Here is a 12948-nt window from a genome sequence, read left to right on the forward strand (position 1 = left end):
ATTCATTAAATTATTCAGCTAGGAAGTGAACAGATTACGCAAATAAGAGGTGGTTTGTTTGGTTTTTTTTCAGTCGGAAAGGGACAAATCCAGACTTACCCTTTCTCTTTTGGGAACTGTACACTGAGCGAAGTATGAAAATCATTTAAGAAACAATGATTATCACGCTGTTTAACCAGCACTTATGGTCTCACTTGAATTGTTTTCTGCCAGCTCAGCTCAATTCAGAATAGCTAAGGGGCAGTTGCTGTCTTGAGATCCCAAGTGAACGCTTGAAAAAATCTCAGCTCAGGGAGGCTGCATGCTAGACTCAAGCCTACGGTGAGCTCTCTGATCTTCAAATCCGATGAAACCTCGCGCTTGTCTGATCAGTGTTCTTAAGGATTTTCCCATCGGGGTTAATTCCTCTGTTTTAGCCCCATACTCAGCCCAACTTTCAAAGGGGGCACAGAAAGGAGAGTATCATCATCCACTCGTTTTTAACGGATCCTTTCACCCTGTGCTTCTTTCCACAGCAGCCTTCCACTGCCTTTAATCTTACAAATATCTCGATTATATATGGTATTTCATGTAGAAAGGTCTAAAGAAAAGTGCCTGTGCAAGAGAGGATGGGAAATCGAGGGGAACCGGACTCGGAAGAGGGGTGGACGATCCGAGGAGCCGGGTCGGGGGAGAGAGGGAGATGAGGGGTTGGGGATGGAGGGAGAGGGCGGTGCGGGGGGACGGGGGTGTGTGGTGAGGGTGCATGTGCGTGGTTTGGGGAACAAAAATCGGCGTCGTAAGAAACGGACGTGACTTTTCTAGCGGGGATAGGTGCAGTCCGGCACTCGGGGCATGCAACCTGCCCTGACCAGCCTTTTCCCCGGCCGGGCAGGGGGGCGCAGCCTCCGCGTCCGCGGAGGCTGCGCCCCCCTGCCCGGCCGGGGAAAAGGCTGGTCAGGGCGGGTTGGGGACCGACGCGGATCCCCAGCCTGTTCCCGCATTGGCTCCCGTAAGTTCCCGCGTCATTTTTCTCCCCACACCCCGCTTTTCGCACTGGCAACCACAAGCCTCGATGGATGGGCGGGAGGAAGCTCGGATGCTCTGAGAGGGTCTGGTGGGTTTTGTCGGGTTTTGTTTTTGTTTGGTTTTTTTTTGTTGGGTTGTTGTTTTTTTTTTTTTTTTCAAAGCCCCCGGACCAACCACCAGGGATGTCCGGGATTCAACCCGAGGATGGTTCCCCTCCGTGCAGGAATTGGACGACCGGGTCGGAGCTAAACGATACGCGGGAGGTTCTTTTAACCCCTTCCTCCGACTACGACGATGAGGAGTTCCTGCGATACCTCTGGAAGGAGTATTTGCATCCCAAGGAGTACGAATGGGCGCTCATCGCCGGCTACATCGTCGTCTTCATCGTGGCCCTCGTCGGGAACGTCCTGGGTGAGTCGCGCTCCCCCAAACTTCCCGTTCCCCCCTAGCCGAGGCGGGGTTTGCGCGGATGGTGGCTGGAAACCGGGGCCGGATTTCGCTCCCACCGCTGGAAACCCGGGTGTCCCCAGCCGCGGGGGAAAGTTAAGCCTGCGCGCAAGGGGCCTTTGCTGCGGGACGCCGTGGAAACCTCTCCCCACCGGCGCTTGCCAGGGGCGGCGGCGGCGGCCGCGCTCGCTGCCGGGGCTGTGCGGGCGGAGAGGGACCGGCGGAGCCCCCCGGAGGGAGCCGGTGGCGGGGGGCCGGGGGCTGCCGCCCAGCTCCCGTCCCCGTCCGCGGGGCCGAGGTGCTGAAACCGGCCCCCCTCCGCCGCCCGCCCCGGCCGGGGCTCCGCCTCTCAGCCCGCCCGGGAGGCTGCCGCTCCCTCTCACAGCCCCGGCCGGCTCCGCGCTGGCAGCGACCCGCGGGCGGTGTTTTCTGAAGGACGGAGACGGGGGGTACGGGGCGGGCCGCGGGGTAACGGGAAGGGGCGGCTGCTCCCCTCAGCAGCCGGCGGGCGGGAGCGCAGCGGCGGCGCTCGCGGGGAGCGGGGGGCGGTGCCCTCCCGGGCTCCCATTGAGGGAAGCGAGGCGAGGCGGCGCCCGGGAGCCCGCCCCCCCCGTTCCCATTCATCCGTGAAGGAGGCGGCGGGCGGGGGCTGCGCGGCGGGCGGGGAGCCCTCGCTCGGTGAAGGGGAGAGTGGCGAGGAGCCGAGGGCCGGGGCGGGGAGGGAGGACGCGGGTGGGCTGGGGCGGCGGGGAGCGGGAGCGCCTACGGGAACGGGCGGGGCGGGGCAGCTGGGAGCGGGCTCTGGCCGCCGGTAACGCGCCCGCCCCGGCGGAACCGCCCCCCCGCTGCCCCCAGCTGCGGGGGACTGCCGGGGGCTGTCGCCGGGCCGTCGGAAAAGGCGCTGGCCGCGGCGGAGGGGTGCGCGCCGCCCGCCCCGCCCGGCGGGGGGCTGCGGGGGGGCAGACGCGCCTGTGCAGATGCCCCCGCCCGGGGCGGCCGTGCCCGCGCCGGCCGCTGCTCCGCCCGCAGCCGTGTCCCCTCCAGTCCGCTGGCGGCCGGGGGAGCGGGGGGGACGCGGGTCTCCACCAGCTCTGCCTTTGTGAATGAGCGCGAATGCGGCGTGGCCGCCGGGAGCCGGTGACGCCGCGAGAACCCGCGTAGCCGGAGTCACGGCCATTTGCATTTGTTATTTACATCGGTGACATTTTCATGAACGGAGTGGCGCTCTAGCGCGCCCCGCCCTGCCATACGGGTCTTTCATTCATGTTTTTCAGAAGGATTTATGCATGTCAGGGCTGTCATCTGCAGGCTCCCGAGGCAAGATGCAAATAAGACTGCAGCCAAAGGCATAATTTTGCAAGGCTTTTTTTTTTATTATTTTTTTCCAACGGACCTATGATGCTGCTTTTTTTTTTGCCTTTTTTTTTTTTTTTTTTTCCTCCTGGAATGGTGCGCTGCCTGCAAACATCCAGTGTGCACGTTGGTGAAACCAGCGAGTTTTTAGCCAAAGAGGTTACGTTAGAGCTATTAAGAAGCCTGAGCATGTTTGCTTGGTTCGTTGCTCAGCAGCCAGCTTCACGGGCGGTGTAAAGATAGTACCCCTCGTAAAGAGGCTGTATTCAAACTAGGAAAAGTGGCCTTCGCTCTCATCTTGAGCAAAAACGGTTTTAGGAAAATTACCAGTGTTTACCTATTTGCCTCCAACCGTTCTGTATACAGGCTGTCCTCCCGCCTTTAAAGATTCAAGGTCAAATCTTCAGCTAAAGGAGATCTCGCCCTGTTTACACTTTTTTCCTGTGAAGCCAGGAGGAGAATAGCTTTTCTGTCTGTGCACTTGCAGATACAGACGGTATCAGTACTCATGTAGAGCTGCTCCTCCGTGACTTCTCTGTACGTTATCTTGTTGCTTGGGATAGAAGCTGGCATGTGACTGTCCACCCTGCTTTCCTTTTACTTGACTGCTGCTGCCCAAGCCGTTTGCTCTTTAAACTGCCTTTATGCATTACACGGACCTCACCCACTCAAACTGCTGCTTCATGGGCAAGTTGTTTGTGGGATCTGCAGGTGCAGGTGCTCGTTAGCTGAACACTGTCTCATCTTTATGCAAGACAGCTCATACAGCACTGATTGCAGGCTCCTGTGGTTTTGAGGAGAGAAGTGGATGTGGTCTAATGGTCTTTCCAAAGACATTTTTGTGAAACTTTATTTGGCTACCACAGAAAATCTGGTAGAGAACAGTACACATTTTTAAGTCTCTCATAAGCCCCTTTTTCCTGCTTGAAAAATTTATATTCAAGGTTAATCTGGGATTTAGTTATGGACCTTGAAGCAGAGAAGTGGTTCTAAAGAGAGTTTTAGTGGCTATTAGTGCTTTACGGTATCATGCTTTAATGATGAAATGTGTTCCTCTGCTTATGTTTGACTGGTGCTGCTGGATTTGTGTGGCATGTGAAGTCAGTGCTTTGGTTCTATTTTGTCCATGGCCTATTCAGATAGCATTTAAGTAACCAGGAAAGACCCTTCCCCTTGTGGTACTGAAAAACTGCATTTCTGCCTCTTATTTTGATTTGTGCATTCACATGAGATGAAGAGACTCATTGTGTCCCAGCAATGTCATCTGTGCAAGTGGAAGGCACAGCACATCCCTCGAATATTAGTAATAGACTACATTGAAGCATTCTGACAGTCAATTAAAAACCAAGGGTAGAATCAGAAGCTTGAACTTTCATTGACATCTACTGGGCTCTTGAGTGAGCTGCACTGCAGGAATTCTACTTATAGCAGCATATAACAAGGTCTGCATTGCTATTTAGTTTTCAATTTAATTAGGAGAATTACAATACCCTGTTCGGGCTGCTACACAAACCAGCTAAAATGAAAACTGTTAGCAAGTCTCTGCGTTTGAATGGAAGTTTCATTACTGCATTTGAGTGCTACATGACAATGATTCTCATTTGTGCCCACATTGGCTGCTCACCAGAGATTTCAGTGCAAGCCACTGAGAAGAAACAGAAGACATTTTTAGGACATATTTACATGAACATTCAGACTCTGAAATCAGGATGACCGTCAGTATACTTTGTCCTGTTCTCTTCTTCACTTGGTCACTATCACTAAAAGCAGAATAGATGTTGAGGATAAGGACTTTCTGTTTTGCAAACAAGACCGAAAGATTTCTTTACTACTGCATGGCAATGAAAGTTTTGCAACTTCTTTGCACAGCTAGTGCAAAACATAGGACTCCTTAATGAAGAATGTATGTTGACTGTACAGTAAATACCTGTTTCTTCTTTTTTTTTTTTTTTTTAACATTACATTAAAAACATTGTTTTAAAATGGGAAACTAGGTAATCAAAGAAGGAAAGGTATTTTTAGGATGTATGGATGTCTCTGGTTACTGACATGATCATTCCACACTAACAAGTTGCAGCAGTTAATAACTGGAGTAAGACCAGAAAGGATTAATAAGTAATGTAGAACTCCATAGATTTAACACCATTTATACAAGTAAAGAATGGAAACGGTCCTCATTTAAGTTACTCATTCTCATGGGTCAGAACTTTTCTAATGAAATGGTTTCCCTCAGGGAGCGTGCATTCATCAAAATCAAAATGTACAGCAGAGATCTCTTGGTTTGACCAAAGACAGAAGGCAGAACAAGCGGCCTTCTGGTGCCCCACCAGCTGGACTGCTGGGCCTCTTGGCAGCCCTTCCCAGAGCTGGCAGGAGCTGAGCTCCTGAGCACACACAACCTGCCAACACCCAGCTTGAAATTCCTCAGCACTGCTGGTTTCCAAGGCTAAGAGACCATGCAGGACATCCGTGAGACATTTCAGAATCTTTCTTTACACACACAATTTGGTGATATTTGTTTTTCTTTCCAACTCAGAATGAAACCAAATTTAATTGACAGAGAATTACTCTTCTCTGGATAGCTCATTTATTATCTTTTTACAGTAACTGTTAGTTATGCTGAGATTGTACAGAACCCAGCTGTGGTCCTTTCCTCAAAGAGTTCACAGTCTGACTCAGAGCTCAACAGCATTCATCTGATTTCTACTTATTGTAGTTTGATTTTTTTAGGGCTGGAGAGGTTTGTGTGTAGTTCTAACATCAGAGTCCTAGTCAATTCCTGTCAATAGGCAACTGTCTCAAATGCAGCTCCGTTATAATTTTAAATGTATCTGGTGAATACTGAGGTCTAGACATACATGCACGTGGATGGGTCATGTATTCTCTTAAATGGTGCCATGATCTTCATAAATCCTATTTGATTGCCACAGATGAGGCATATTTAATTTACTTTTGTCCAGATTGCTTGGGGAATCTGGCACTGAAAGGCCTTTACTTGTAATACCATCATGAAAGTCACCTTTATCTGTTAGATGAATAATAACTCGAGTGGCTTTATTATTTTTTAAAATATAACACATAGGAAATGATACAATATTTATACATTTCATCTACCTAAGATATAGAATGTATGAGCTCAGTTTATGTAAGAGTTCAAGTATCAACTGAAGTACATTAGTGTTTGCATAATATGGGGATTACTGGCAAGAAAGAGTCATGGCACATCCTTGTGAGATACACCAAAAGATGAAGCTAGTTTGAAATTATGCTCTTATCTGTCTAGAATCTTATATTCAGATGTGTAACTAGTTCTACTCTATATGCTTGCTGCCCAGAGTCCAGAGGGGGGACAGCTCCACTTTCATTTACTGTTCTTAATGTCAAAAGGCAATTCTGCCTGTTGTGAATAGCGCAGTCCTATTAAACCCAGCTCTGAGAGTTCAGGGGGCAATGCACAAGACTGAAGGAGGGTGAGCTTCAAGAGATGCTTAATGTCTTGAATATTAATCCAAATTCTGTTGACTTTCATTTGAGTTCGTCTAAAAGAAAGGATAGTTGCATCTGCCTGGAGGCTGCCTTTATAGTTGAATAAAAAAAGAATGTACTTGAATAGTATTTTTTTCAGTCAGAGTAAAATAACAAGCAGTTTGGCTACTTGTATTCCAACAGCATTCCAAAGGACAATGGTTCTGCTGTGAATTCATTCAGTGATGAAGGAGGACTGGAATCTGAACAAGTGCTTGGTCTCAGGGGTCAAAACCCATTAAAAGGTATTGAAAGAGAAACAAAAAATATATTCCTTTCCATATGGAGTCTTGTATTCTGTTTAATTTGTAATTACTTTTGACAGTTATTTTTCTTGCTTCTGAGGCTACATGCACATTTTGGAAACTAAAAATTTAGGACTCTTCTGCCATCCAATTTTCTTCTGTCTATAGCACTGCTGATAAAATATCTCTTGTCTAATGTATCATAAACTTTGACTTAAAGGCTAGCTATTCATTAGCTCCTACAGAAGAACTATCACCAGTTAGTCAGAATTCCCCTGTAATGCGAGAATGTTATGGGGTGGGTGGCAAGGGAAAGCCCACCAGCATGTATTTGAATTGTTTGTGTTTGTATTACCTAGGAAGCAAATAGCAAACTTTGCTGTTCCTGGTTTTGGTTTTGTTTCATTTTACTTTCAAAATGTACACCTGATAAATCTGAAACTTTAAAAGAACTTATCCCATTTAATTTTATACTTTCTCAAAGATGTTGGAGTGATAGTTCTGAACACTAGCTCTGCTATTTAGACCCAAAACAGGTGCAGCCTTGATGGTGGCAGGATATGCTGCCTAGTACTAGTTCTATATTGTGAGTGATGTTTGGAAGGAATCATCTGTCTATGGAGGAAAGAAACTCAGCAGAGCTATTCAGCAACTGCACAACTCTAAGACCATTAAAACCAGTAAAGCCCTGTCTCCCAGGAGCTGAACAGACACTAACGTGTCTTTCCCTTAGGTCAGTGAAGCACTCCAAACAGAAGTGTCTTTGGGGCGTTACCATATAAAATGAAACTCACCATCTTTCCAAAAAACAGAAGGTTTTGGAATGCTTCTTTGTTTTTGAAGCGTTGTTTATTTTCTGTGTTGGATGTCAAGTGAAACCTTTGATTTTTTGGACATTAGCAGCAGATTTACTTACTGTATGTCTCACAACTTGAATTTGTCAGAGAACTAGAATGGACTGTTCCTGAGGGGAAGGAGATCTGGGAGCTGAGGGTAGCAGCAAGACTGATAGGGCAGTGTACTTTCCAACACAGTCCCACAGCGCCTGAGAGCATGGTAGGTCTGGTGATGTTTACCAGGGTTCAGTCACCTCCCAACAATTACCAGACAAATCCATAGTGATGAAGCAGGTCTGAGGTTAAGCTAGAAAGTCAAGTCAGTGTGTGAGTATTACAATCAGAATCAGCAAGGCACGTGCATACTTGCAGTGCAGTCTTTGCCTGAGCTAAGTGTGAGAGCCTGATCTTAAATGCAGCTCCTAGGCAAAGAGGTGACCCCCAGAAGAGGTGTCTCATATCCTTCTCTGAAAGCTCTGTTCCCAGCAGCTTGATGGGGTTATATCCCATTTTATATGATGCCCCATCCCAGAGCTGGCCTCCAGCACAGGCAGCTAGTCCCTGGGCAGAGCGCAGAGGTTGCAGAGCCTGGGGGTGCACTCAGCCCTGACAGAACTGTGCTCTGTCTCCTGGTTCTCAGTGCAGTAAGACTGCAAGGATTTTAGACCAGTTTTGGGAGTATTATATTGGTGATGCGGATTCATGATATCGATTCAGAAGTTGTATACTATTGCAAGCTATTTCCTGTAGCATTTCACTAGCATATTATTTTCTATGTGTAGTCTAATGAAAAGGCATTCTTAAATCTGTGTTAGAAACAGACGTGGACATGGAAGAATTTGTCCTAGTGCAACTCCGTTTTACACTGACAGATGCATTTTGAAGCATATTGGTTTCAGAGTTGCACAGCATTTCAGCTGTGGAGCATACCTTGGTTTTAATGAGTCATGCAGGTTTAAATTGAATGGTAGTGAAGTGTGAAATCTTTGTAGTGCCATGGGCAGTATAACAGTTATATTTATGGTCCTTCCATCTCTAACATGAAGTGTGTTTAAGGATTTTGTAGGCTTTTTGTTGTTACTATGGATAAAAAATAAGTATATCAAATGTAATTATGAAATAACTGGTCATTCAGTATAGCCAGCTCTGAAGAAATGGCTGGAGTTGCCAGTTAAGACTTGTAATGATTTGTGTGTGTATGTGTGTGTGGTGGGAGAGTTTAAAACCAATCTCTCTGTCTTGGTCAGTACAGTTAGCTCAGGAAACTGTATGATAGTACTTTTTGCTTCCTCCAGACCTGACCAAACCTGGCATTTTGGCAGTCTGTCTTTATACTATATCTGATCTTCTGGTAATAACTCCCATTTCCATAAGACTGTTAATTGTCTAAGGTTATGTAATGTAACCAAGTTAGCAAATGAATCCTGTGCCAATTAGATGGCTGTACTATTACTCCCAATTGTAATCTGTAGAGATAAGCTTCCAGCAAGCAGAATTTAGTTATTGTATTCTCTCTAGTGCCATAATAATGAGGCAGTACAAAAAATATAGAAGTGGGTTGGAGAACATGAGTAACCCACAACCCCTGACTCATAAGTCCCTTTAAAAGCCTGAGCACAGTAGAGCACTTGCTACCTAGAAAACATCTCAGAAAATATATTTCTGCAAGCAAGCTAGTTGCTGTATATGTGTTTTATTTATGTAGAATGTGTCTTTTGTGGGAGACTGTTCCCCATTAGTACATTTCAGTGAAGCTGTTATTCAACAAAATACTTTAAGATTTCCTATGTTCTGTGTTATGCAGCTGTATTTCTTAAAGTTTCAGTACTTTTCCTAGAGTTTTACTAGAAAAAAGTGGTGGAACCTACACATACGTAATTGTTTATGTGTATATATAGGAAGCATGGCTTAACCACTCTTTTTGTCATGCTTCTCTTCAAATTTGTGGACACATCTAGTGTGTCCTGTTGTTGAGGAGCTAGCACCTCACTGGTGAGCTATGTAATTCCTTTTTGTGTGCAGCCGAGAATATTGTCCATCTTTTCAGCTATCACATCACATATTCAATGACAGTTCTCATCTGCTGGGTGCTGTTACCATCTGTAGGAACTTTTTCATTATTTCCTTTATTTATTTATCTATTTTATTATTTCCATTGTGTAAAAAGTGTCATTGTGTCATTCTTTCTATTACTTTTTCAAATTAAACTTGATCTTAAGTTGTACTCCTTTTTTTCAAATAAGATTAGTTATATAAAAAATGATGTAATCTGTGAGTTTAGAGCTTAATAGTTGGTAAGAGAGATGGACAGCCTAGGAAGTAGGTATCATCTTCCTATTCACAGAAGAGATTGCTTTGTTTTAGTTCTTTTGTTCTCACTGGTGGTTTCAAAAAACCCTAATTAAATATCTTCTACAATTTAGTTAAAGTGCTTCTCACCCCTTAATCAAGATCATCAATAAGGTTATTGAAAGACTCATGGAAAGCCTTCCTAAAACAAATAAAATAAGCTTAGTCACAGGCACCTAATTTTTCGACTCAAAGCAGAAGAGTCCTCAATCAGGAATTGTTCATAATGAAAGTAGTTTCAATGACAGCATTTTTCCTTCCAACAGTATGCATTGATTCAGTGTTTCCACAGGGGCTCTAGCTCTCCTAACTCCCATTTGGTAGCCTGTCTCTACTCAGCCTTCCTTTCAATATGACCATGTTGCTTGGCACCCCACCACCCAGACCTTGATTCTCAGTGGGTAGTGGCATCACTAGGAAAGAACAAGGGAAAGAATGCCATAAGGAGAACCAATTCCTTGCCAGGTGGAAATAATTTTTTTGTGGGGATTGGAGATAGAGAATAAATAATGTATAACTCAAATCTATTTAACATATTTTTTTTTTTATCACTGATTGTAAAATGTTATGAAGGCGTAAAGGTCTTTAGAAGCTTTCTGCTTCATGCATTTGGAGATGCTGATGACCAGTGCTTATAATCACAGCATCACTTCCAAATGATTGCTGGATGGCCATATTATGATATATTAGTTAAACATTTGTGATACTGAACTACCAAAGCAGAACGAAATTATCGCAATTTAGTTTGAAAAAAAGATAATTATTTGTTTACATCCATCTGGGATTTATTATTTACCAAAAATGAGGTAAGAGGTAGTATCATTCATTTATATAAATGTCAGGTATTGCTGGTTGTGAATATTATGTTTCTATTTTGTCCAAGAAGTCACACTGGAAGATGACCCATTATGAACAAGAGGTTGAAAAGACTTCTGGAGTGTTAGGGGAATGATTTAGGGCTGATATGTAAAAAACAAATTGACAGCTGAACCAGCGGTCCACCAGCAGAAGGACTGCAGCACCACCTTTTATATGCTCAAGACAGCATAAATCTTCCAGGAGGCAAGCAGCTGCATTTTATACCAGCTGGAGCCTTTCTATTGTTTTCATATTCAGCTTGAGATACAATGAGCTATGCTAATTGAGTAGATGGCATTACAGCCTCCAATTAAAATGCCTCAGGACACTAAACCAATAGGGATTAAATGTGTGCATGAAAAATACCAACTTCATTGTACTGTCAGATTTGAGAGGGTTTTTTTTCTTCAGGAATATAATGAGGTCTATGAATCTTTCTTGGACTTCTAATAGCGTCGGTCTTACATTTTTGATTTGAATTTGTTATGTTTAGTCCTTCCTCGGGCTTGCCTGTGAGACTATGGGGGGGCGGGAGGTCGTGGGTGTTTGGAGGATGGGTTCTGAAACACGCTTCATTGTCTCTTGCTTTGTCCTCGCTTGGGAAAAGGCTCCACAAGTTTTTCCACACTGGCAGCCTGGCCACGCAAGCTCGTTTCCGAGCCTTCACTGACACCCTGTGGCAGAGTTAGGAATAGCAATCGTTTTGCTTAAAACTTGATTCTGGCGGAAGAAAATGAAAGCGTCGGCGGTGGGGCAGATTTACAAGAGTCGAATTAATAACCGTTAGAAAAACGGCTGGTCTTTGTGAAAGCTGGCCTGCGTGTATTCATTTTCAGAAAAGTTATTAACTTTGAGAGTTTTTATAAAATAAAAACTAAAATACAGAAAATAAGAAAATACACTGAGCAGGTAATTAGGTTTCCAGCAGTCAGGAAAATCATGCCCAGTAGGAGTACGTTTCTTGTTTCCTTTTTTTTTTTTTTTTTTAATTCTGATCCTCTCTTCTTCAATGCCTGTGTTAATACCATTTTCCCCACTTTCTTCCTCACTCCTATTTATAGCTGAGAACACCAAGGGTTGCACAGAAGATTTGCATATAATGTTAAATCGAGGTTTTATTCAGAGCTGGTTTTACTGTTTCACAGATTTTTTAGCAGAGGTGGGAATAGCTCCATTTGAGCCATTACACTGTGTCCTAACTAAACAAACATCCTGTTAACTCTGTGGCATCTCCCAAGTTTTTTAGGAAGACTGGTACTGGCCTCATCTGTTTTATGGTTTTGGAGTACTTTTTGGTAAAATACACTCCCAGTTGAGAATCTTTACTACCCTTCTCATCCTTGCTTCTCTTCTCCAAGCTGAGTGGAAAGCCACGGCTCTCTGCTATTTCAGTATGGGTAGGTAGATGGCATTTCCCACTCCACGGAGCTTCCTTTCTCTAGCACGTTTCTTTAGGGTTTAAACGGGAGCTGAGTGCCTCCTCCTCTCTATAGAACCACCGGAGAAGAAAATGCATATTTAAAGGAGTGAGAGTGGACAGTGTACAAAATTCTTTTGTTCTGAAACTTAATTAGTTACAATCTATTCAGTGGCATAGTCGAACGATTTTTCACACCTATAATGTAACAGTCGTTTAACACAGGCTAGAGCATCTTTCGTGATGATCTGTGAGATCGTTGGTATTATCAGTGAAGCTGTTGTCCCAGACTGCTGAATAACCTTGTCCTGTAGTAGACTCAGAAAGAGATTGCGTCTGGAAGGAATATACTGAACTAACTTTCTGTCATTTGTACCATTCTGTCCCATTCAGATCACTTGTAGCAAATCCTCACAGCTCACTTCAGCCTTTCACTGGAAGAAAATATTGTCAATGCTTGTGCAGGTTGAAAAACGATACTGCAACCAGCAGAGGGCAGCGAGGGGGGGGGGAAAGCTGACCTGTTTTTAAAATACTTCAGAGGCTTTTTTACACAAACGTGTTTTTTTTTTTCTTTTTACACATACATGGAATAAGTTTCTGGCATACTTAATTATTATGGCAGTATGTAAACGCTAATTAAGATGCCTTTGTGCTATGTGTCATATGGTCTATGCTGCAAAGAATAGAGGAGGTCAAAAGGGGAAACAAACATAAACAGAAAAATCTTACTTAACCAATTATCTTGCATTTCTATGCTTGTAAATTATTATTTTTTTTCACCTTTCAGGTGTCTCTTGCCCCCGTTGATTAGAATTCAAAGGAATTCAGATCTTCTTTCTGTACATGGGCTTTCCTGTATACTGTTACTCCCTGAGTAGCAAGGGGCATAGTCTTTTCTGTTTCTCTG

At 44.6% G+C, this 12948-nt stretch overlaps 1 protein-coding gene across 1 annotated transcript in view; it reads left to right on the forward strand.

Annotated features, from left to right (window-relative positions):
* The first annotated feature begins 1108 nt into the window (after positions 1–1108).
* HCRTR2 (hypocretin receptor 2) overlaps positions 1109–12948 on the forward strand; it is a 33240-nt gene continuing 21400 nt past the window's right edge. Inside the window, exon 1 of the mRNA XM_074895769.1 lies at positions 1109–1419. Coding sequence (XP_074751870.1) covers positions 1191–1419 — 229 coding nt within the window. The 5' untranslated portion in view covers positions 1109–1190. The remainder of the gene's footprint in view (positions 1420–12948) is intronic.

This window comes from Athene noctua, chromosome 1 (genome assembly GCF_965140245.1).
Source record: "Athene noctua chromosome 1, bAthNoc1.hap1.1, whole genome shotgun sequence".
Lineage (NCBI taxonomy): Eukaryota > Metazoa > Chordata > Aves > Strigiformes > Strigidae > Athene > Athene noctua.